The following is a 23,719-nucleotide window of genomic DNA, read 5'->3' as shown; positions in this document are numbered from 1 at the left end:
GGAAACATGTTCTCTGCAGTGATGAATCACGCCTTACCATCTGGCAGTCCGTCGGATGAATCTGGGTTTGGCGGATGCCAGGACAATGCTACCTGCCCAAATAAATAGTGCCAACTGTAAAATTTGGTGGAAGAGGAATAATGGTCTGGGGCTGTATTTCATGGTTTGGGCTAGGCCCCTTAGTTCCTGTGAAGGGAAATCTTAACGCTACAATGACATTCTAGACAATGACATTCTAGACGATTCTGTGCTTCCAACTTCGTGGCAACAGTTTGGGGAAGGCCCTTTCCTGTTTCAGCATAACAATGCCCCCATGCACAAAGCAAGGTCCATACAGAAATGGTTTGTCGAGATCAGTGTGGAAGAACTTGACTGGCCTGCACAAAGCCCTGACCTCAACTCCATCTAACAGCTTTGGGATGAATTGGAACGCCAACAGCGAGCCAGGCCTAATCGCCCAACATCAGTGGCCGACCTCAATAATGCTTGTGGCTGAATGGAAGCAAGTCCCTGCAGAAATGTTCCAACATCTAGTGGAAAACCTTCCCAGAAGAGCAGTCTTTTATAGCAACAGAGGGGGGGGACCAACTCCATATTAATGCCCATGATCTTTGAATGAGAAGTTCCGCGAAAAAGTAGCTATACAATCTTTAGCAGTCTTGAGTCCTAGAGGGAATGGAACGATTTTGTCACATGAACTGAAATATTTGAATTTTAGCAACCAGGAAATGGCAGAGCGAATTATGCGTTGTGCAACTTCAACCTTTATTATAAGCCCACATGCAGTCTTTATAATTGTATGTTTAAATAATCACTGTCTAATAAAATCTGTGTGTGTTTATTTCATGAAAATAACTCCATATATGTTTTTGATAATTTATTTCCCTGAGCCTTTTGTCATTGAAATGCTCTGTCTGATCGTGTCAAACAGATGTATATACACAGCCATGATTGGCATATATGATCCTCTAGACCAGGGATGGGCAATTGGCGGCCTTTTACAGGACAGCGGATCAATTTCCCCCCCCCCAAAAAACGTACTGTTAAAGAGTGAGAAGAGTTAGAATACACAAGGGGAAATTTTTCAATTTGGTTGTGCATCAGCAGTTTGTCTCGTTATGTCAGTCAGTGAAAGTCACTCAACCAGCTTGTGTCAGCTAACATTATTATTTTTTGATTCAAGGGAGCCCTGCATGACAAAATCAGCAGCAAGTTACCTGTATCTAATACATTTCATTTATTTAGCATTGGTTATTGCTAGGCTACTTATACACAGATTCAAAATGTGCATCCCGTTTCTGGTCACATTACAGGAAGGTTCTTTCCACTCCCTCTGAGAATTAAGATTGCTAAGGAATTTTTTTTGGGGGGGGACATGGACACATCCTGACTTGGACAATCCCAATATGAATGAAATCGGACGAGAGTTTGATTTGAGGGTTGTATGCCTTTAAAGCTACAGTCTGGGATATGTTTAATGGCAGCCCCAACACCTGTTTTGGTATACATCTATGGGATGGGGCTGGGGTAAAGTTAAAATTCATTAGACAGTGCTCTAGATGCAAGGACTGACAGATCATGATATCCACAAGATAGTTTAAAACATTTTTTTTACCTTCTTGTCATTTGTAAACCCTGGAGTAATACAACCTTATATTTTGAGTTATGGTAGAATTAGACTGTTTTGCTAATCTCATGACTGAACATATTGCCAGATCCCACCTGTAAGGACAGAGACTGACATGAAGAAGGCTAGAGACAGACTTATCAATCCATGTTCTATAGATCTGTAGAGTCAGAGTAAAGATTGAACAGAGACAAGAGTAGGTTCAGCTGTAAATTGGAGCCTGGAGTACTCTTTACAAAGCAGGATTCTTTTTTGCAGGTGACTAATATAACTTATAATATTGACATTTACTAGCTACCCGTTATTGACTTAATCATTTAGCATTTCTAATCTCCAAGAGTAAGTCGTCTTAAATCTAAGCTGACATATGGAATTGTTTAAGGTCATACTGTGGATCATTTAGCTATTTGATTTGGAATTTTAGGACCCCATTAAGTATCCCCCAAAAATAAACAATTTGATAAATTATTGAATTTGGCCATTAATACACTATATCCCATAGAAAATGTGAATAGCATTCATAAAATGGCCAAATCGACAGAGATAAGAAAGCTCAGGATTTTCTTTTGCATTTTTATTTTTAGACACATTTAACAGCTTATTTTTGTTGGCACAAAACTACCGCCATTAATTTCTATGGGTTACCTTTATACAATATCTGTGGGTCTTGTGTGTGTGTGTGTGTGGGGGGGGGAGACTGAGACGCAGAGACTGCAAAAGAAACTGGTATCTGTAGTTTAAACTGACAGATTTTGATTGGGATTTTTTTCATTATGTTACTTAAATTGATGGACCAGTGCATAAAGATTTTTTTCTCATTTTTATATATCAGTAACTGAGATTAAACAGACCATGTTATTTTTGCTATGATCTGTCCCCCCTAGGGTAGAGTACTGCATCATACAAGTATTTGTAAACATCCTACACCAAGAAAGACTGTCTGGTACCCATGCTTCATTTCATCAATACTACCGTTTAGGCCAACATATGTTTGTGGTAGTATTGATGTCAGATCACCATGCGTATCTCAGTCAATTCTGATAACCTGGTACAGATCCCTAGTCTTCTACCCAAGCAAAGTCGATAATCCTGCCAATACCAGAGCTAATCAATGACTAACTTCCTTATCCCAGACTTAGGATAAGGAGGTGCAAATACTAGGATCCATTCGTTAAGTGGTACCAAAGGGCTGCTTCGATAATATGCATCTAATGCATGATACTTACAAATATAAAACATTTATATGAGTGAATTTATACACTTGTGCAACACAAGCAATATACTGACAATTATTTCAAGACACTGAAATAACGTATTGCCAAATGCAGCCTGTTGCACACTATATAACCATGTAACAATTAAAGTGGGAATGAACTGCTAAACATTATGTACAGTCAAATCAATGTGACACTAACCTTTCCCAGTCAAACAATCCAAGGAAAGCAGAGTAGGCTACTTACCAGAGTGCCTTACTTGCCCAAGCGATGCGTGAAATCAAGTTAAGGCAGAGTGTGTGACAGCAGTGCAGCTTTTTGGTTGCAAACGGCAATGTGATTACAAGGCTACTTCGCGGCTGCTTCTGACAAGACACTGTTTATAAACATGAGTCTGGGCTGACCTATGAACCCACGTGAAGATAGGGCAAGACTAACCTATTTTAAGAACACACCACTAACAAACACAGCATGTTGTGTGTCTACTGAATACACTCGTTGTTGAGTGCTTTCACAAGGTTTGAGATATTTGTGAACAACAATAATTTCAGTTTTATCACCAAAGCCCCATATACTAACCACCACTGCAACCTGTATGCTCTCGTTGGATGGCCCTCGCTTCATATTCATCACCTAATCCACTGGCTCCAGGTCATCTATAAGTCTTTGCTAGGTAAAGCCCTGCCTTATCTCAGCTCACTGGTCACCAAAGCAGCAACCCACCCGTAGCACGCGCTCCAGCAGGTATATTTCACTGGTCCCCCCCAAAGCCAAATCCTCCTTTGGCCGCCTTTCCTTCCAGTTCTCTGCTGCCAATGACTGGAACGAAGTGCAAAAGTCACGGAAGCTGGAGACTCATATCTCCCTCACTAACTTTAAGCATCAGCTGTCAGAGCAGCTTTCAGATAATTGCACCTGTACTTATCCCATGTGTAAATAGCCCACACAACTACCTCATCTCCATATTATTATTTTTTGCTCCTTTACACCCCAGTATCTCTACTTTCACATTCATCTTCTGCACATCTACCACTCCAGTGTTCAATTGCTAAATTGTAATTATTTCACCACTATGGCCTATTTATTGCCTACCTCCCTAATCTTACTTCATTTGCACACACTGTATATAGACTTTTCTATTGTGTTATTGACTGTACATTTGTTTATTCCATGTGTAACTCTGTTGCCTTGGCCAGGTCGTAGTTGTAAATGAGAACTTGTTCTCAACTGGCCTACCTGGTTAAATAAAAGGTGAAATAAATCAAATGTTTTTAAAAAAAAAAAGTTAAAGAATGTGCTGGGGGAAAAAATTTTTATAACCTATATCACTTATTTTATATCTGCACCTCTAAAGCTCCTTAAAGGTTTATTGAGACATACACAAGACAAATCTTTCGATACCACTGGGCCCTGTAATGAACATTGCGCAAACAGTTTACTCTAATCGACACAAAAAATATTAAATTACTTACTATTTTAAAATCTCTGTCAAACTGTTTTTGTTTCATAAAATGTGAGATGTTTTGGCCATGCAGCTGTTAATTTCAGTTTGTTCATTATATCATTGCTTTTCAGGGACCGAAGTCAAGCATCTAAAAAGTACCTATAGTTATTCTAAATTAAACATTCAAAAATGTTCAATGACACAAAAACACTCTTGTTTATGAGATAAAAATATTTGGGGGAGGGGTATACTAGCCAACTTGCCTAAATATGCTGAAAACTTTATTTTTATTGAAAGCTTGAAATGGCCAGGACCTAAATGACCCAACAACCAAAACATACAAGTATTGCCTCCTTAACGAACAAGAAAATCAATAGTTTTTTCTTGTTGTTTATCAAAGTTTGCCAGCTAACTCATTGATCCTGCTTTGTAGTATAGCCCACTGTGTGTTTGTGTGTGTGTGTGGTCTAAACACATAGGTAAAGCTTTTGGTTACAGTAGCCAAAGAATACTGTACTTGAACTTGTATAGCTGGGGGGAGCGGGTCATTATCTCACCATATCCAAGGGCGTCTTCTTCAATTCAACTGTGAATGAAAAGACCAATTCTCTGTTTAGTATAAAGCTCATACACCTTTGACACACACAACTCCAGAGACCCCTTAGGCTTAGTGTATTTTCATGCTTGCGTGTTATGCACCACAACCAGTGTTTGTTTTTTCAGACGGCGAATGAAAAAGGTCAGTGAGTGATGTAACCGAACGCACTACAAATCAGCTCGTGAATTCACATGATGTTATTCTTTTAAGTTATACAATTTCACCAATAATTTACACAACAATTAGGTATTTTTGACTCGGCTATACCTAGTCTGTCGTGACAGACAGTGGATTAGCATCATTCAATGATTATTTAAAAAAAAAAAAAAAAAAAGAAGGGATTTCACAGAGGTAGCTGTTGGATTTTAACAGCAAAGGATTGTAAACAGGTGTACTTTACGTAAGGAGAAGGGCTGAGGACTGGCTTTGGTAGATGCTTTCAGGGGGGGGGAGTGTCTGCTTCCGTTTAGTACAGGTTTGAACACCTCAGCCCCCAAAGTCAAATTGAATAACTAGCCAGCCCACCAGAGATTTGGTTCTGGGCTCCAAGATAAGACTAAACAAAACCCATCTTTGGTAGCAAGCACATTTCCTAGTTAACCAAATTAAACAAAATATATGACACTGTGTTTGGAAACGTTAAACTTACTGTAGTAATACTGCTCCGCCTTGGCCCCCAATCCTGATGTGAAGGGGCCTTTTCCAGTTCTTCAGAAACACCAACTGTTGAGCTGAGGAGAGAAGCATGACCAATCGTCAACAATGACAACTGAAATGCAGGGTTCTGACAGATATCAAATGGCTTATTTGATGTCCAGCAGGAGTGGCCAAATCTCCTCCTTGAGAGCTGGGTATATGCAGGCTTTGCTCCAGTCCTACACACCTGAATCAGCTAATCAGTTCAGAGAAGCAGCTGATCAGTTGAAGCAAGTGGGTTAGAATAGCTTTGGGGTGGAAATCCTGCAGGAGGATATGCTAGCTTTCCAAGAGGGTTGAACAGAGTTGGCAAAAAGAATACAGTGGGAAAATTACTACTTTTGTCTGCTTTACTTCCGTATACAGTCCCATTCTGTTTTGAATAGGCTTCAAGACAATATAATTAAATAAAAATGCAGTCAATTAAGATATCATTTATAAATTAGACTTTTCTAAATTCAAGTAGCTACACCTCCCGCAGCTTTGTTTGCGTACTGGATTAGACGACACAAGTCGCTTGAGCTGAAGACTCACAGGACCATAAGAAACAGCTAGATATAGGCTGTTTTATGTGTTTAACATTAGATTATGCAGTTTGTCTTTTTTTTTTAACCTCTTGACGGTCGCCTAGGATAGGGGGCGCCACAGCGCATTTTGAAAAAAAATTGCGCCCATTTTAAACACCCTACTACTCAAACTCAGAAGCTAGGATATGCATACAATTAATACTTGTGGATAGAAAACACCCTAAAGTTTCTAAAACTGTTTGAATGGTGTCTGTGAGTATAACAGAACTCATATGGCAGTCAAAACCCCGAGACAGATCGAAACAGGAAGTGGAATTCTGAATTGCGAACTCAACTTCATCACGTTGCCTATTAAATCACACCGTGACCTATGGTTCATTGAGCACTTCCTATTGCTTCCACTAGATGTCCCCAGTCTTTACAAAGTGATTTGAGTCTCCTACTGTGAAAACTGACAGAATGACACGCTGTGGAAAGTGGTCACACGGAGAGGGCCATCACCATTATGACGCCGGCGCCCCTGGCTACCCTCCCCTTTCGAAACGTTTATAAAGACAATGCAATCGTCCCCCTTGAATCTTATTGGAGCTCTGGTTGAAAAAGGCCCTAAAGATTTATGTTATACAACGTTTGACATGTTTGAACGAACCTAAATAAGAAAAAAAAAATTGCATTTTGTTGAAAGAGTAGCCCCGCGCACGTCGGAACTTTTGGTGCAGCCTTCAGAACGCGCTAACAACAACAACAAGCTAATGGAACATAAAGGATGAACTTTTTCGAACGAAAATACATTTGTTGTGGACCTGGGATTCCTGGAAGTGCCTAAGGATGAAGATAATCAAAGGTAAGGGATTATTGACAATAGTATACAAGACTAGATTTGATATGCGATTGTTCCAAGATGGCGCTGACCTGTATTACTAGCCTATTGTTTTGAGTATCGCATCCCTTTTATCGCAAAGTGTGATTACCCAGTAAAGTTATTTTTAAATCTGGCATTACAGGTGCTTTCAAGAGATATTCATCTATAAATCTTAGAATGACAATATTACATTTTAAAAAACATTTCGAATAGTAATTTAGTCAATTGTAGCGCTGTTTCATCGGATGCATTTGAGGGAAAATAGTTAGTCAACGTTACGCACCGATGTAAAATGCTGTTTTTATATATAAATATTAACTTTATCGAACAAAAGAATGCATGTATTGTGTAACATGATGTCATCTGATGAAGATTGTCAAAGGTTAGTGCTGAATTTAGCTGTTTTTTGTGATGCATGTGGTTGGTCGGAAAATGGCTATGTGGCTACTTTTACGATATACTCCTCTAACATAATCTAATGTTTTGCTTTTGCTGTAAAGCCTTTTTGAAAATCGGACAACGTGGTTCGATTCAGGAGAGGTGTATCTATAAAACGATATAATTTGAGAAGAAAAAAAAGGAAAAAAAATATTATTAAATTTTGTTATGCTAATGGCGATAGGATTTTTCGCGGGATGTCCGTCCCGTACAGGGGTTAACTGAACGCTGCCAGCCAGTATTTCTAAAAAATATAAAGTAAAATTTTTTTTTTTTAGACTGGTAAGCTGTTTGAAAGAAAGACATACAGCTGGCGAGAATGGTGGTTATTAAAAATTAAATGGTTTTAACTTTCCGACTTCGTGCTTCTTCTTGGGCGACAAAAACATTGGGAGTAAATTAATCCGAAAACACGTATACAATTACATATTGTAAAATGTCAGTGTTTTCATGAATTTGAAGATGCAAATTTTGAAGCTCATTCGAAGCCTTCAAAATATGTATACAGAAGTCCTATTTGTAGGACCCTCACATACAGTGCATTCGGAAAGTACTCAGACCCCTCGACTTTTCCCACATTTTGTTTCATTACAGCCTTATTATAAAAATGATTCAATAAAAACAAACTCAAAATCTACCCACAATACCCCATAAAGACAAAGCAAAAACAGGCTTAGACATTTTTGCTAATTTATTACAAATAAACAATTTACATAAGTATTCAGACCCTTTGCTATGAGACTCGAAATTGAGATCAGGTACATCCTGTTTCCATTGATCATCCTTGAGATGTTTCTAGAACTTGATTGGATTCCATCTGTGGTAAATTCAATTGAGTGGACATGACTTGGAAAGGCACACACCGGTCTATATAAAAAAAGGTCCCACAGTTGACAGTGCATGTCAGAACAAAAACCAAGTCATGAGGTCGAAGGAATTGTCCGTAGAGCTCTGATTATTGTGGACTACAGGAAAAGGAGGACCGAGTATGCCCCCATTCTCATCGACGGGGCTGCAGTGGAGCAGGATGAGAACGTCAAGTTCCATGGTGTCCATGTCACCAACAAACTATCATGGTCCAAACACATGAAGACAGTCGTGAAGCGGGCACGACAAAGCCTATTCCTCCTCAGGAAACTAAAAAGATTTGGCATTAGTCCTCAGATCGTCAAAAAGTCCTACAGCTGCACCATTGAGAGCATCCTGACTGGTTGCGTCACTGCCTGGTATGGCAACAGCTCAGCCTCTGACCGCAAGGCACTATAGAGGGTAGTGCGTACGGCCCAGTACATCACTGAGGCCAAGCTTCCCGCCATCCAGGACCTCTATACCAAGCGGTGTCAGAGGAAGGCCCTAAAAATTGTCAAAGACCCCAGCCACCCTAGTCATAGACTGTTCTCTCTGCTACCACACGGAAAGCAGTACCGGAGCACCAAGTCTAGGTCCAAGAGGCATCTTAACAGCTTCTACCCCCAAGCCATGAGACTACTGAACAGCTAATCAAAGGGCTACACAGACCCCTCTTTTACACTGCTGCTACTCAGTTTATCATCTATGCATGGTCACTTTAAAAACTCTACCTACATGTACATATTATCTCAATTACCTTGACTAGCAAGTGACCCCTCACATTGATTCTGTACTGGTACCCCCGCTATTGTTATTTTACTGCTGCTGTTTAATTATGTTACTTAAAATTATATATTTTTTACTTAACACATTTTCTTCTTAAAGCATTGTTGGTTAAGGGCTTGTAAGTAAGCATTTCACTGTAAGGTCCAAACCTGTTGCATTCGGCGCATGTGACAAATAAAATGTAATTTGAGACAGGATTGTCGAGGTACAGATCTGGGAAAGGGTACCACATTTTTTTTGCAGCATTGAAGGTCCCCAAGAGCACAGCGGCCTCCATCATTCTTAAAAGGAAGAAGTATGGAACCACCAAGACCCTCCTAGAGCTGGCCGCCCGGCCAAACTGAGCAATAGGGGGATGACCCATTGGCCTGAATGCCAAGCGTCACATATGGAGGAAACCTGGCACGATTCTTAAGGTGAAGCATGGTGGTGGCAGATCATACTGTGGGGATGTTTTTCAGCGGCAGGGCCTTGGAGACTTGTCAGGATTGAGGGAATGATGAACGGAGCAAAGTACAGAGATATGCTTGACGAAAACCTGCACCAGTTCACTCAGGACCTCAGATTTGGCCAAAGGTTCACCTTCCAACAGGACAACAACCCTAAGCACACAGCCAAGTCAACGCAGGAGTGGTTTCTGGACAAGTCTCCGAATGTCCTTGAGTGGCCCAGTCAGAGCCTGGACTTGAACATCTTTGGAGACCTGAAAATAGCTGTGCAGCGACACTCCCCATCCAACCCGACAAAGCTTGAGAGGATTGGGAGAAACTCCCAAAATACAGGTGTACCAAGCTTGTAGTATCATACCCAAGAAAAATGTAGGTGCTTCAAAGTACTGAGTGAAGGGTCCCAAAACTTATGTAAATGTAAAAAAGTAGCACTTTTTTTTTTTAACTGTTCTTTGTCATTAAGCAGTATTGTTTGTACATTGATGAGTGGACAAAAACTATTTAATCAATTTTAGAATAAGGCTGAAACATAACAAAATGTGGGAAAATTCATGCGGTCTGAATACTTTCTGTATATTCTGCACAAATCCACAGGCCTCCACATTCAAAGAACTAGCACAGTTTATGATCTGATGGTTATGCAAACACCTAAGCCACACAGGCTTTGACTTATACACGACCTAGGCTTATACAACATGGTCCAAGAACTAGCAGTCTAGTTAAAATTAGCAGAGAGCCTGGCAGAAGCAGCGGTGCATTCCTGGCATGCAGACAGTCAAGGCTTTTTCTCTATCGCTCATCTTTAGACACGAGGCGGTGGGAGAGGAGACGGGAGCCCTTAAGCCGCGTCATATGACTCTCACACGGCTACAGCTTCCTCCTCATCTCTGTCTGAGCGCGCGTGTGTGACAAATTGAATTTTGTCACATGCTTCGTAAAAAATTATAAAAACACCGGGTGTAGACTAACAGTGAACTGCTTACTTACAGGCCCTTCCCACCAATGCAGAAGAAAACAAAAATAACATGCGGAACAAATACACAAGTAACGATAACTTAGCTATAATCTACACACACACACACAAACGGTACCAGTATGTACATATAGGTAGGGATAAATTTACTAGGCAACAGGATAGATAATAAACAGTAGTAGCAGCAGCAGCATATGTGAGGAGTCAAAAGAGTTGGGGCAAAAATTGTCAATGAAGATGGTTACCTATTTAACTAATAGCTAACGGACTAAGTATTTAGCAGTCTTACGGTTTGAGGGTAGAAGTTGTTCAGGGTCCTGTTGGTTCCAGACTAGCTGCATCGGTACCGCTTGCCGTGCGTTATCAAAGAGAACAGTCTATGATTTAAATGGCTGGAGTCTGAACATTTTTAGGGCTTTCCTCTGACACCGCCTGGTACAGAGGTCCTGAACTGCAGGGAGCTCGAACCCAGTGATGTAATGGGCTGTACGCACTACCCTTGCAGTCGGATCCAAGCAGTTGCCATACCAAGCTGTGATGCAGCCAGTCAAGATGCTCTCAATGGTGCAGCTGAAGAACTTTGAGGACCTAAGGCCCATGCCAACTCTTTGACTCCTGAGGGGGAAAGGGCTTTGTTGTACCTTCTTCACGACTGTGTTGGTGTGGACCATGATAACTCCTTAGCGATGTGGACACGGAGGAACTTGAAGCGCTTGACCCCCTTCACCATGGGTGTGTGTGTACGAAACATGTCCAGGTCTGTTGTTGTATTTCTGCAGACAGTACTGTGGGGGGGGTGTGTGTGTGTGAAGTCAGGACAAGGGTAGTGCCGTGTCACTGAATCCTGCACCTGGTGAGCTCTCACTACTAATAATACATCTCTGCCTTCATAAGATGTAGATTCACAGTTTACATTTCACAAATTTCCACTTTGGCAGATTACATGTCATGTCAAACTGAATGGAACACAATAGAAAATAAACTCCTATAAAAGTAGAGACTAAGAAATGTTTGGTGTTTTAACTAGGCTACCTACTGTATATCTGACTGGTTTGTGAGTCAGACTTTACAGAGCAGAAAGGGCAACTAAACTGGTATAGTAGTTATACTATTCAAACAATTTCTTACTGTTCAAATAACTACCTTCGCCCATGTAAAAGTTGCAGTGATCTAGAAAAGACAGAGCTCGGACAGCATCCCGGAGTCGCCTCGTCGCTGTTGACGTTGAGACTGGTGCTTTGCGCGTACTATTTAATGAAGCTGCCAGTTGAGGACTTGAGGCATCTGTTTCTCAAACTAGACTCTAATGTACTTGTCCTCTTGCTCAGTTGTGCACCGGGGCACCACCACTCCTCTTTCTATTCTGGTTAGAGCCAGTTTGCGCTGTTCTGTGAAGGGAGTAGTACACAGCGTTGTTCTAGATCTTCAGTTTCTTGGCAATTTCTCGCATGGAAAGTCTTCATTTCTCAGAACGAAAATAGACTGACGCGTTTCAGAAGAAAGTACTTTGTTTCTTACCATTTTGAGCCTGTAATCAAACCCACAAATGCTGATGCTCCAGATACTCAAGTGTAAAAAAGGCCAGTTTTATTGCTTCTTTAATCAGGATAACAGTTTTCAGCTGTGCGAACATAATTGCAAAAGGGTTTTCTAATGATCAATTAGCCTTTTAAATTGATAAATTTGGATTAGCTAACACAACGTGCCACTGGAACACAGAAGTGATGGTTGCTGATAATGGGCCTCTGTACGCCTGTGAAGATATTCCATTAAAAAATAAAAGCCTTTCCAACTCCAATAGTCATTTACAACATTAACAATGTCTACACTGCATTTCTGATCAATTTGATGTCATTTTAAAAATGGGCAAAAAAACGGATTCTTTCAAAAACAAGGACATTTCTAATTGACCCCAAACGTTTGAAAGGTAGTATAAAGTATTCAGACTTGAAATTGAGATCAGGTGTATCCTGTTTCCACTGATCATCCTTGAGATGTTTCTACAACTCTGCAGAGAAGATTGGGAGAAACTCCCCAAAGACAGGTGTGCCAAGCTTGTAGTGTCATACCCAAGAAGACTCGAGGCTGTAATCGCTGCCAGGGGTGCTTCAACAAAGTACTGAGTAAAGGGTCTGAATACTTGTGTAAATGAGATCTGTTTTTTTCTTCATAAATTTTAAAACATTTAGCAAAACCTTATGGGGTATTGTGTGTAGATTGATGAGGGGGGAAACTATTTCATCCATTTTGGAATAAGTCTAACGTAAGAAAATGTGGAAAAAGTCAAGGGGTCTAAATACTTTACGAATGCACTGTACACTGGAGAAGCAACATACATTTGTTCAACATTGGCGTGTTCACTTATCAACTACATTTGGTCACATGGATAGCTAGTTTTTCACTCACTCAGGATAGTGCACAGTTCTGCATGTCCATTCACAACCAATCCATCCATTCAGTTAGAAACATGGCAATGACCCTTGGTTACTTTAACTGCCTTCAAAACAAAAGTCCATCAAGCAAGAAGACAAACAAAAGATATTGACCAGGATTATTCCTGAACTTCTTGAATGGTGTAACCAAACTGTTTCCATCTGAACCGTGAAATTAGCATAACCATAAATCAAATCGATTCAAGAGGCCGAAATTAGGCCACTGCTTCTCCTGAAGTCGTCACCTAAATCACAAAAAGTCTTCAGAAATCCACCTTGTATTAGCAGTGGCAAGGTCAGGTCTTCAGCATCTGAACCATTAAACTTCCCCAAAACCTGGCCTTTGTAGGCTATATCCACTGAGCTAAAGAAGGGGTGGATGGAGTCCAACCGTAAGCAGGTGCAGATCAGCATGAGATCTTTAAAACTGAACGCATGTGTGATGCTGACGTGCTACAGGCTGGGAACGAGTTAACCGCAGGATGAGAGGGACGGACCGAGGCTACGCCTGCAACCAGGTAAACACTTATTAGCAAACAATGCCAAAACAGGGACGACTGAAACCTAAACAGCACTTGGGGAGGGCTCAAAAAGGTACAGCTTACCTTTATTTCAAGACCTAGAGGGATGAAAGAAAGAATCCTCTCACACCCAATGCTCTTCTGGGTTACTATTGGAACTGGTTGTCTGTTTTAAAGTCTTTAAAATCAGTTGACGTAGGCTAACTCGTTTGTGTGTGGGACGTGGTGTACAAAGGGCGGGGACATAGTGTGTGCATGCTTGTGTATGTCTTGGAGATGGGATCCGAGTTAATGAGCCACTGAACCGGACATTTTCTGGAAGGGGTGGGGGTCCAGATGATTTGTGCAGCGTGTTTGTGCGTATACACACTGAGCAAGAAGCTAGAGTCTGGTGAGTTACGCAAGGCACAAATGGGCATCACATTCGTGAGGCAACATGCTATCATATCGAGAGAGAGAACCAAATGATATGATGAGTAGGCCTGTGACGGTTATTGAATAACCGTGGTTGGTTATGGATGAAAACCATTTAAAAATAGGCCTACATTCATTTTAGGATTTCATTTTTTTATTAACTTTATTTTCATGTAGATAAACTTTACCTAATGGCGGGAGTGTTGACTAATGATTATAAGCAATTGTTCGGCTAACTTTTTCTATTAACTTTCTACATCTCCTCTTTCCAACTTTCCTTTGATGCTTTAGCTAGAATGCGCTAATGTTGGGTCAAATGGACAAGGCGACATTCCTCTCCAACCTGGCATGGTATAATTCTTAATGTATCGACTAATCAGCAATGATCCTGCCCGGTCCTGGCCAATATGAGGCCCTAGGCGATAAAGTAGAATAGTAGCCTAGGTTATAGTGCACGGCCAGCAATGCACTTTCATGAATGCCCATGCGGTAGCATACAGTTTGCAAAACAGGCCATTTCCATTTATTCCAGTCATTTGGTTACCTTAATTTCTTGCATGTACTAATTACAGTAGTTTCCCATTTCATAGTGGAAACGTTGTTTACAGAGTTCAAAACCGACTACACTTGAGAAAACAAAGTATTGGTTTAATTCATAGGCTCCCATCATTTACGCACTCCATGTGAGCAATGCGCATGTGTCTGGTTTCTCTGTCCTGCTAATGTTGACGGAGCGTGCGCGCCTGGGCACGCAAAGAAGTACCTGGCCTGCTTCTTGCAAATGTCAAATCTAGGAAAGTGCCCAGCCGGGCTTCTCAGTCATTTTTTCTTCACCTCAGACATTAAGTCAGCAGACTTTTTTTTTTTTACAAAATGTTATCCTTTCAAAAGTATAATAGTTCCTCACAGTATTTGAAAAATCTTTCCAACACTCTCCCCTCGATAATCAGTGTCACTGATAAATAGCCTACACGCAACTTGTCCATAGCCTATTTGTTTCTATTTGAAGGATTGTCAAGTTCATCTTCATACTCGTCCCCTTCATACTTCCACTATCATAGAATCTACTTCAAAAAGAAAACCTATGGTAAGCGTAGTTAAATAAAAAAAAATAAAAAACTGTTTTAATGAATGTTTGCTCATCTGACATACGCTGTTGGCGTTGATTTATGGCCGCTTTTACGAGGGTGTGCTTCTTTGAGTTCGCGGATTCTCTACAGGCCCATTAAGAAAGTTTCCTAAAGTAGCCTGTCTGTACACAATCGCTTTAATAACAATCAAATGGTCCTGGTCATGATTTAAGCTACATTATTTATCTCACTAAGGTGTCCTGTCTTTGAAGAAAATACACTACATGACTAAAAGTATGTGGACATCTGCTCAATGAACATCTCATTCCAAAATCATGGGCTTTAATATGGAGTTGGCCCCCCCTTTGCCGCTATAACAACCTCCACTCTTCTGGGAAGGCTTTCAAGTAGATGTTGGAACATTGCAGTTGGGGACTTGCTTCTATTCAACCACAAGAGCATTAGTTAGGTCAGGCACTGAATTCTTCCCAAAGGTGTTTGGAGTTGAGGTCAGGGCTTTGTTCAGGCCAGTTAAGTTCTTCCACAGGGACCTCACTTTGTGCACGGGGGCATTGTCATTCTGATACAGGAAAGGGCCTGTTGCCACAAAGTTGGAAGTACAGAATAGTCTAGAACATCATTATATGCTGTAGCATTAAGATTACCCTTCACTGGAACTAAGTGGCCTAGCCCGAACCATGAAAAACAGCCCCAGACTAGTATTCCTCTTCTGGCACTATGCAGTCGGACAGGTAGCAGTCTCCTGGCATCCGCCAAACCCAGATTCATCCATCAGACTGCCAGATGGCAAAGCGTAAATTATCATTCCGAGAACAAATGTCCACTGCTCCAGAGTCCAATGGCAGCAAGCTTTACAGCTCTCCAGCCAACGATTGGCATTGCGCATGATGATCTTAGGCTTGTGTGCCGCTGCTCAGCAATGGAAACCCATTTCGTGAAGCTCCCGGCGAACAGTTCTTGCGTGACATTGCTTCCAAAGACAGTTTAGAACTCGGTAGTGAGTGTTGCAAATGAGGACAGACAATTTTACACGCTTCAGCGGTCCTGCTCTGTGAGTTTGTGTGGTCTACCGCTGTTGTTGATCCTAGATGACGGTTTCCACTTCACAATAACAGCACTTAGTTGACCGGGACATCGCTAGCAGGGAAGAAATTTGACGAAATTCTACACCTGTCAGCAACGGGTGTGGCTGAAATAGCTAAGTCTAATTTGAAGGGGTGTCCATATATACACACACACAAAAGTATACATACAGTGTAAATGCCACAGTCATCGAATGACCGCAGCAGGGTTTGTGATGTTATGCGAATATTTTGTGAAGTGGGAAAAAAACCCTTCGAACTTCATTTGAATGGTTTTGTGGGTCAAAAATAGGATCAGCATTATATATCTAAACACACACACACAGTACCAGTCATAAGTTTGGACACCTACTCAGTCCAGAGTTTTTCCTTATTTTTACATTGTATAATAATAGTGAAGACATCAAAACTAAAATAAAACCCATGGAATCAATGTAGTACTCCAAAAAAAAGCGTTAAACAAATCAAAATATATTTAGATTTGAGATTCTTTAAAGTAGCCACCCGTTGCCTTGATAACAGCTTTGCACACTCTTGTAATTCTCTCAACCAGCTTCATGAGGTAGTCACCTGGAATGCATTTCCATTAACAGGTGTGTCTTGTTAAAAGTTCATTTGTGGAATTTCTTTCCTTCTTAATGCATTGGAGCCAGTTGTGTTGTGACATGGTAGGGGTGGTATACAGCAGATAACCCTATTTGGTAAAAGACCACGTCCATATTATGGCAAGAACAGTTAACATAAGCAAAGAGAAACTACAGTCCATCATTACTTTAAAGACATGAAGGTCAGTCAATGCTGAAAATTAATAACCAAGTTTCTTCAATTGCAGTCGCAAAAAACAAACGCTATGATGAAACTGGCTCTCATGAGAACCACCACAGGAAAGGAAGACCCAGCGTTACCTCTGTTGTTCAGAGGAGACTGCATGAATCAGGCCTTCGTAGTCAAATTGCTGCAAAGAAACCAAAACTAAATGATACCAGTAAGAAGAGACTTGCTTGGGCCAAGTGGGAATCTGTCCTTTGGTCTGATGAGTCCAGATTTTGGGGTTCCAATCAGTCTTTGTGAGACGCAGAGAAGGTGAACGGATGATCTCCACGTGTGCGGTTCCCACAGTAGAGCACGGAGGTGGTGGTGCTTTGCTGGTGACACTTAACCAGCATGCCTACCACAGCATTCTGCAGCGATACACCATCCCATCTGGTTTGCACTTGGTGGGACTATCATTTGTTTTTCAACAGGACAATGACCCAACACCTCCAGGCTGTGTAAGGGCTATTTGACCAAGAAGGAGAGTGGAGTGCTGCGTCAGATGACCTGGCCACCACAATCACCCGACCTCAACCCAATTGAGATGGGTTGGGATAAGATGGACCGCAGAGTGAAGGAAAAGCAGCCAACAAGTGCTCATTATATGTGGGAACTCCTTCAAGACTGTTGGAAAAGCATTCCATATGAAGCTGGTTGAGAGAATACCAAGAGTCTGCAAAGCTGTCAAGGCAAAGGGTGGCTACTTTGAAGAATCTAAAATATATTCTGATTTGTTTAACACTTTTTTGGTTACTACATGATGTTATTTCATAGTTTTGAGGTCTTCACTATTATTCTACAATATAGAAAATAGTACAAATAAAGAAAAACCCTTGAATGAGTAAGTGTCCAAACATTTGACCTGTACCGTATATGCAGAAAATAGGATATATATAAAAAAGCCAACAGACAAGGTAGGCATACATCTTTATTTTGACTGTCAATACTGTGTGTCAATACTAAAATGCAACAGATCCTCTCTAACCTGGTATTTCTTAATTTGTTTCTTAATATTTATAAGTAATAACCTGAATAATAATGAAATGCCATGATAACGCAGTGTAATGGCTTGTTTCAAATAGGTTTTTACTAAGGAAGCATATCCATGTAAACAAGTGTACAAACTAAATTGTGACCCCCACAATTACCGTAACCTCAAATTCCAAGACCGTCACAGCCCTAATCATGAGACATCACCATAGGGTCATAGGAGATGTGGGAGCCTGAACGACCACCTAAACAGGGAATTTAAAAAGTTGAGAAATGCCTAACTGAGCACGAGAACGAGTCAGAATTAAAAGCGGGGGGGGCTGATAATCTGGGGGATTTGCAACAGCCTCTCTGGACAAATTCCACAGCGGTCTGTGAGAACCTTTTGAGGTGATATATGGAGGAAACAGAGTGCTTTTTAGGGTTTGTGTGCAAAACTATCTTATGGGCAAAGAGTCCGGCTCATGTCTAAGGCCCAGTCCAGGGATATGGGGTTTTATATTGGCGTCTGGAAAGCTGGATATGTCATTAGGCATACTGTGAATCGTCGCGGAAAATATTTGTGGCTAAAGGAAGCTTGGACTGCTTACTCATGTCCTGTTCACAGTTTCGGCAAAGACTCATTTTCAAAGTTGACCTTTGGAATTATGTGCCGTTTCGCATTGGTGTACTTTTAAGAAACCGACTGGAATGACAATATCCATAGAACACATTCTGAAGTTAGACTCAAAAGGCACACAAATATACTGGCCCAATATGATATCCACATTACACAGGCTACACATACAGATATTTCCCCCTATACAATCCCTCAGACAAACTAAGAGGAAGGAAGTTCTGTTACAAGCAATGATTAACATCAGAGCTGCTGCTTGTACATTTTACAATACTTTGTCCAGCAGCACCTGATTTGCAGTGTTACAGTAATTCTGAATAAGGCTACTCTGTAAAAGTGAACCCTACATCACTTCTGCCATTAATTCTACTGCATCTAGTTACCATGCCGGTCAGTGTACATGCGTGTGCCACTGTTGAAGGAAATTTGCATTCAGCCGTAAGAAGTACAATACAGACACTGCACAAAATGCAAGTTATGAAAGTCATAATATATATTCATGTTATATAGGGCTAGGTTAAAAGTTGCTGTTAAAAACATAGGCCTAGACATGGTGGAAATTTTGACAATAGCCCACCTTGTCATTACATAGGCCTAAGCTTGTGGGATTTCCAAATCCACACAAAAATAATGTGCGGAGTGTTAAGAAAATATGTATTACGCAACCATTAAGCATGGACCCTCAATGTACAGTGCAAGCACCTCACATGCATAGGATGACTCTGTGGCGCTATCACCACCCGGCCGGGTAATGTTCAGTAAGCACCAAATGTAAATGTTATTTGAAACAAAAGAAATTACCATTCTACTTCAACAATTTAAGGCAGTAATTGTGTTTCGAAGCATTTTCTAAGTTATAGGGCAAATTAACAGAACATTCTGGGTGCTATTTGTATGAAATGCATTAGTCAGTAGCATCAATACCAGAACAAATATGTTCACATTCACAAATAACCATACAGAGATGGCTCCAGAGTAGGGTTGCAAAACTACTGGAATTTTCCATAATGCATAGTTCTTGCGAGGGTACAGTAGGCTTATTGACTTCCAGGGTTTAAGACTTTATAAGACATTCTTACAAATAACTGAAAGTTCAACATAACGGCTTTCATGGAAATGTAACTACATCTGTATGGTAGCCTTATACCTTTGGATCAGGTTGCCTCCTTATGTAGATAATAGTAATGCACTTATGGCTTCGCTTTGAAAGGCTTAGTGCAGTTAAAAATGAGATTTAACTTTGTTCTATATACACAGAGTGTACAAAACATTGGGAAAACCTTCCTAGTATTTAGTTGCAGCCCCTTTTGTCCCCAGAACAGCCTCAATTTCATCAGCGACAAGGTGTCAAAATCCTACCACAAGGATGCTGGCACATGTTGACTCCAATGCTTCCCACAGTTGTGTCAAATTTGCTGGATGTCCTATGGGTGGTGGACCATTCTTGATACACATGGGAAACTTTTGACCGTGAAAAGCCCAGCAGCGTTGCAGTTCTTGACGCAAACCGGTGTGCCTGGCACCTACTACCATAACCCGTTCAAACGGACTGAAATCTTTTGTCTTGCCCATTCACCCTTGGAATGTCACACATACACAATCCATGTCTCAAGGCTTGAAAATCTTTTAACCCATCTCCTAACCTTCATCTACAATGATTGAAGTGGATTTATCAGGTGACACCAATAAGGGATCATAGCTTTGACCTGGTCTGTTGATGTCATGGAAAGAGGTGTTCCTAATATTTTGTACACTCAGTGTCTATTTCCACACTATGAGGTCAAAAAAATAAAAAATAAGTGAAATTGTGAATGATAATGCCATTTCAATGTAAGAGCTGATTGAAAAGACTGCCTGAAATTTCAGCCAGTTTTGGTCTTCCATGGTGATGTTGCCATGCTGTAAATAAGTTAGACCAATTAGAGAGTTCCAAACCTCTTTGCTAATAACCAATTTTCTGTTTTCCCCATCCCAATCAAACCACTCCAACAACCCTAGCAAAATTGTTCTCATTGCTAAGAAGCTGTGTCTTTATGACCATTTTAATTGAAAACAATCACAGTAAGAGACTTAATTGTTACCCAGAAATGATTTGATATTGAGATAAAAACATCTGCATTGAACCTTTACCATTTCTCAGAACATCTTCAGTTAAATGTGGGGTATTGGAGTGTGACCTTGTAACAGACTTAAATAACCACTAGACCTGTGTCTAGACCAATGGTTCAACTTTGGAACACTCATTTAAAAAGGTGACCTGTAGAGTGAACGCGGGATTTTGACTTGAGCATCAGCGCAGAAAGAAAATGAATAACAGATGATTATGCAGATGGGGCGACAGGTAGCCTAGTGGTTAGAGCGTTGGACAAGTAACCGAAAGGTTGCAAGATCGAATCCCTGAGCTGACAAGGTGAAAATAAGTGTGTTCTGCCCCTGAACAAGGCAGTTAACCCACTGTTCCTAGGCCATCATTGAAAATAAGAATTTGTTAACCGACTTGACTAGTTACATTTACATTACATTTAAGTCATTTAGCAGACTAGTTAAATAAAGGTAAAATAAAAATGGTCTGTATTGTTGTTTCAAGTTCAGTGCACTAGAGCAGCTGTTACATTTGAGGGGTGTGCATCATGAGCAAAGTAATTTGTATAATTTTACTTAGTCTGTGAAAACCGTTATCAGACTTGCCTGTGCTTAGGCTTAGCAGTAGCACAGCCTCCGCAATAGAAAAAAAAAAAAGTTAGTCTTGTATCTGTGGTAGCACCTTTACAATGCTCATCTCTAGATCTTCCCGTTCAAAAGACAGACCTATTTTACCTGCGCTACATGTTTTTCTTTTTAAATCGGAAATGTGCACCTTTAGCGGGACAGTTTTAAACGGGTACACACAAATGAACCATCATGAGTAAGGAAACGAAAATAGTTTAAACCCTACTTAAATCTATGACAAAAGGTTTGCTATTGAAAACATATCTGCAGTACGGATTCAATGGAGGTCATTGCCACTAACTAAATTAGGAACAGTATGTGTGCCACAATTTATCCCATCATTGTGCAGCGGTTCAAAAAAAGGTTGTGGGCCACTGCAGTGGTCTAGATGCAAGGCAAACATTGATTCGGTTACGGTAGTATTAATTCAATGCCTGTCTACCAGGCCCAATACTTATCTGCAGTTATAGTTCGTAGATACTACTATAATCTCTCACCAAATTAGCTACATTTAATAAATTAGGCTGCCAGAACTAGAGCGCATTGCTAATACATGATTACTGAATCACAACACAGGCTTATGACACACCAGTTTAGCTACTTTAACAAGGACTGACTTAACTACCAACAAATGATTCGACATTTAACAGAAATGTTATCGTTCAGACATGCACAGCCGTACACATGGACTGCATAACGTTAGACAAGCCACCAACGTTGGTTGTTAACGTTACGTTAGTTGCCGTTTTGGTTTCTCGGCTTCCCATCATAGGTCGGTGGAAGTTTGAAACGTAGTTTGGTTAGTTATCCAACTAGTTGCGTTAATCTACCAAGCGGAACCAGTTAGGCCGGTAAAATAGCTAGCTAACGTTAGCTATGGTGCACCACGCGTAGTCTGGTCCCTGCAATGGCTGCATGCAACACAGCGTGCCCAAGTTAGCTTGCTGTTAAATATTTTTACAAGACGTAGCTAGCTACTTTCACAATAGGTTGCTACTCATACCGTAGTGGCACTGGGTAAATGAATGCACCTAGCTGACAACGTTAGCTAGCAAGCTAGCCATTTTAGTTTCAAGACGTCAAAGTACCACAATAGGCACAATTCCAAATAGCTAACTAAGGTTAGCTAGCAGACAACGCACAGGAAATGTGCTAGCTAACGTTAGCCATTTAAACAAAGCTGGGCGTTTGAGACTTCTGCTACGTTATTTAATTTAACAGATAAATGAATGTAGTTAGCCAACTAGCTACATCTGCATGTGGTAGCAAATTCTGCCCGGTTCCATGTTGTGGGAGTGAAAGAAAACAAATGTTTTTTTTTTTTTATATAGTTACCTCACTCGAGTGCCGTGTGCATCTCCTCTCAGCTCCGTACCCAAAAAAAAGTAACCCGTTCACTGAGCAGCGACGCACAAACTGCCAATGGGTTTCCAAGGGGGCCGGCTTCCCACGACGATCAAGAGGGCATTTTCGGTACTGCAGTTTACAGGCCTACAAATACAATTCTTATAGACCGCCCGAAAGAGAAGTCACGTTTTTTAATTCCAAATAAGACACTTTAGTCATCAACTTTATGAACAAAACATCCATTATATTATTCAAGTAATTGTCTCAGAGGCAGGTTTTATCCCATCATTCACAGACTAAGTTATTAACATTTTAGATTCATGCTGTGAAGTAGCGAGCTTCTGTCACATGAACACTTTGAAGGGAAATCATTCACGCGTTCTCGTGCGAGGTGGGATTCTTTGCACCTGTTGAACATTGCCAGAAGAACAGAAAGCAAGAAGAAGAGAAGCAGCAAAAATCTGAATGTACTGTCATGTTCAGCTTTCAACTTCACCAAACATGCTAAGCAGTCTAACATCTACACATAAATTGGTGATCGCATTTTTTGTTAATATGAATGTTGTCATGCATCTGCCTTAAGATCGATTTGTGTTAGCTAGCTTTAGCATCTTGACAAGGCATCTTGAAAACGCTCATGGTTGTTTTGCTTGTAATGTGTGTTTGCTATTGTAGTTATAAACACAATGCTTGATAAGATAATTATGACATTATCTGAGTGACAATTATTCAAATGCTGTCAATAAGCAACCAAACAGGCGGCATGACTGGTGGTGGCACTAATGTTCGCCAGCGAGCTAGAATCCACCTGGATGTAACAGACCTAATGTGACTCCAAGTCAGCATGGTTATAATTAACCCCCCCCCCCATAGCCTATAGCATATTTATTTTACACTAATAAAGGTGCATTTATTGACATATAGAATGCCTAGCTGACATATAAAGACCTATTCATTAACCAGAAGAGCAAAATTGCTGATAAAGTTCATATCGGGTCTAGGTTGAGTTGGAGAGCTTTGTCCGTATTTTCAGAGCACGCCCCCATCCTAAGGTAAGTGCTGTGTATGAAGAGGGTGGCTGTCATCAGTTGTGATAGTTTCCATTTCTCAAGCACACCACAAACCTCAGCTCTTAAAAACTGTCTGTGACAACCATAGGCCTGTGGATTAATGCAGGGGTTTACCGGGGATGAAGCACCTGGTAGAAGGCCCATGGTGGGCCCAATTGTCAGCAAAAACAA

General features: G+C 40.7%; 1 protein-coding gene across 3 annotated transcripts in view; it reads right to left on the bottom strand.

Moving 5' to 3' along the window:
• slc39a10 (solute carrier family 39 member 10) overlaps positions 1-22,596 on the bottom strand; it is a 73,768-nt gene extending 51,172 nt beyond the window's left edge. The window contains exons 1-3 of one of the 3 annotated variants that reach the window (XM_014163912.2): positions 22,467-22,596; positions 5,533-5,614; positions 4,843-4,871 (exon numbers count right to left, since the gene is read on the bottom strand). In XM_014163912.2, the coding sequence (XP_014019387.1) occupies positions 4,843-4,845 (3 nt within the window). In that variant the 5' untranslated portion in view covers positions 4,846-4,871; positions 5,533-5,614; positions 22,467-22,596. Of the gene's footprint in view, positions 1-3,087; positions 3,221-4,842; positions 4,872-5,532; positions 5,615-13,500; positions 13,520-22,466 lie in introns of those variants that run through there. The other 2 variants (XM_014163913.2, XM_014163914.2) reach the window with 2 other exon arrangements.
• Between the last annotated feature and the right edge of the window lie 1,123 nt (positions 22,597-23,719).

The sequence above is a fragment of the Salmo salar genome, chromosome ssa21, assembly GCF_905237065.1.
Source record: "Salmo salar chromosome ssa21, Ssal_v3.1, whole genome shotgun sequence".
Lineage (NCBI taxonomy): Eukaryota > Metazoa > Chordata > Actinopteri > Salmoniformes > Salmonidae > Salmo > Salmo salar.
The sequence above is the reverse complement of the archived record's forward strand: the minus strand, read 5'-3'. Positions and strand labels throughout refer to the sequence as shown.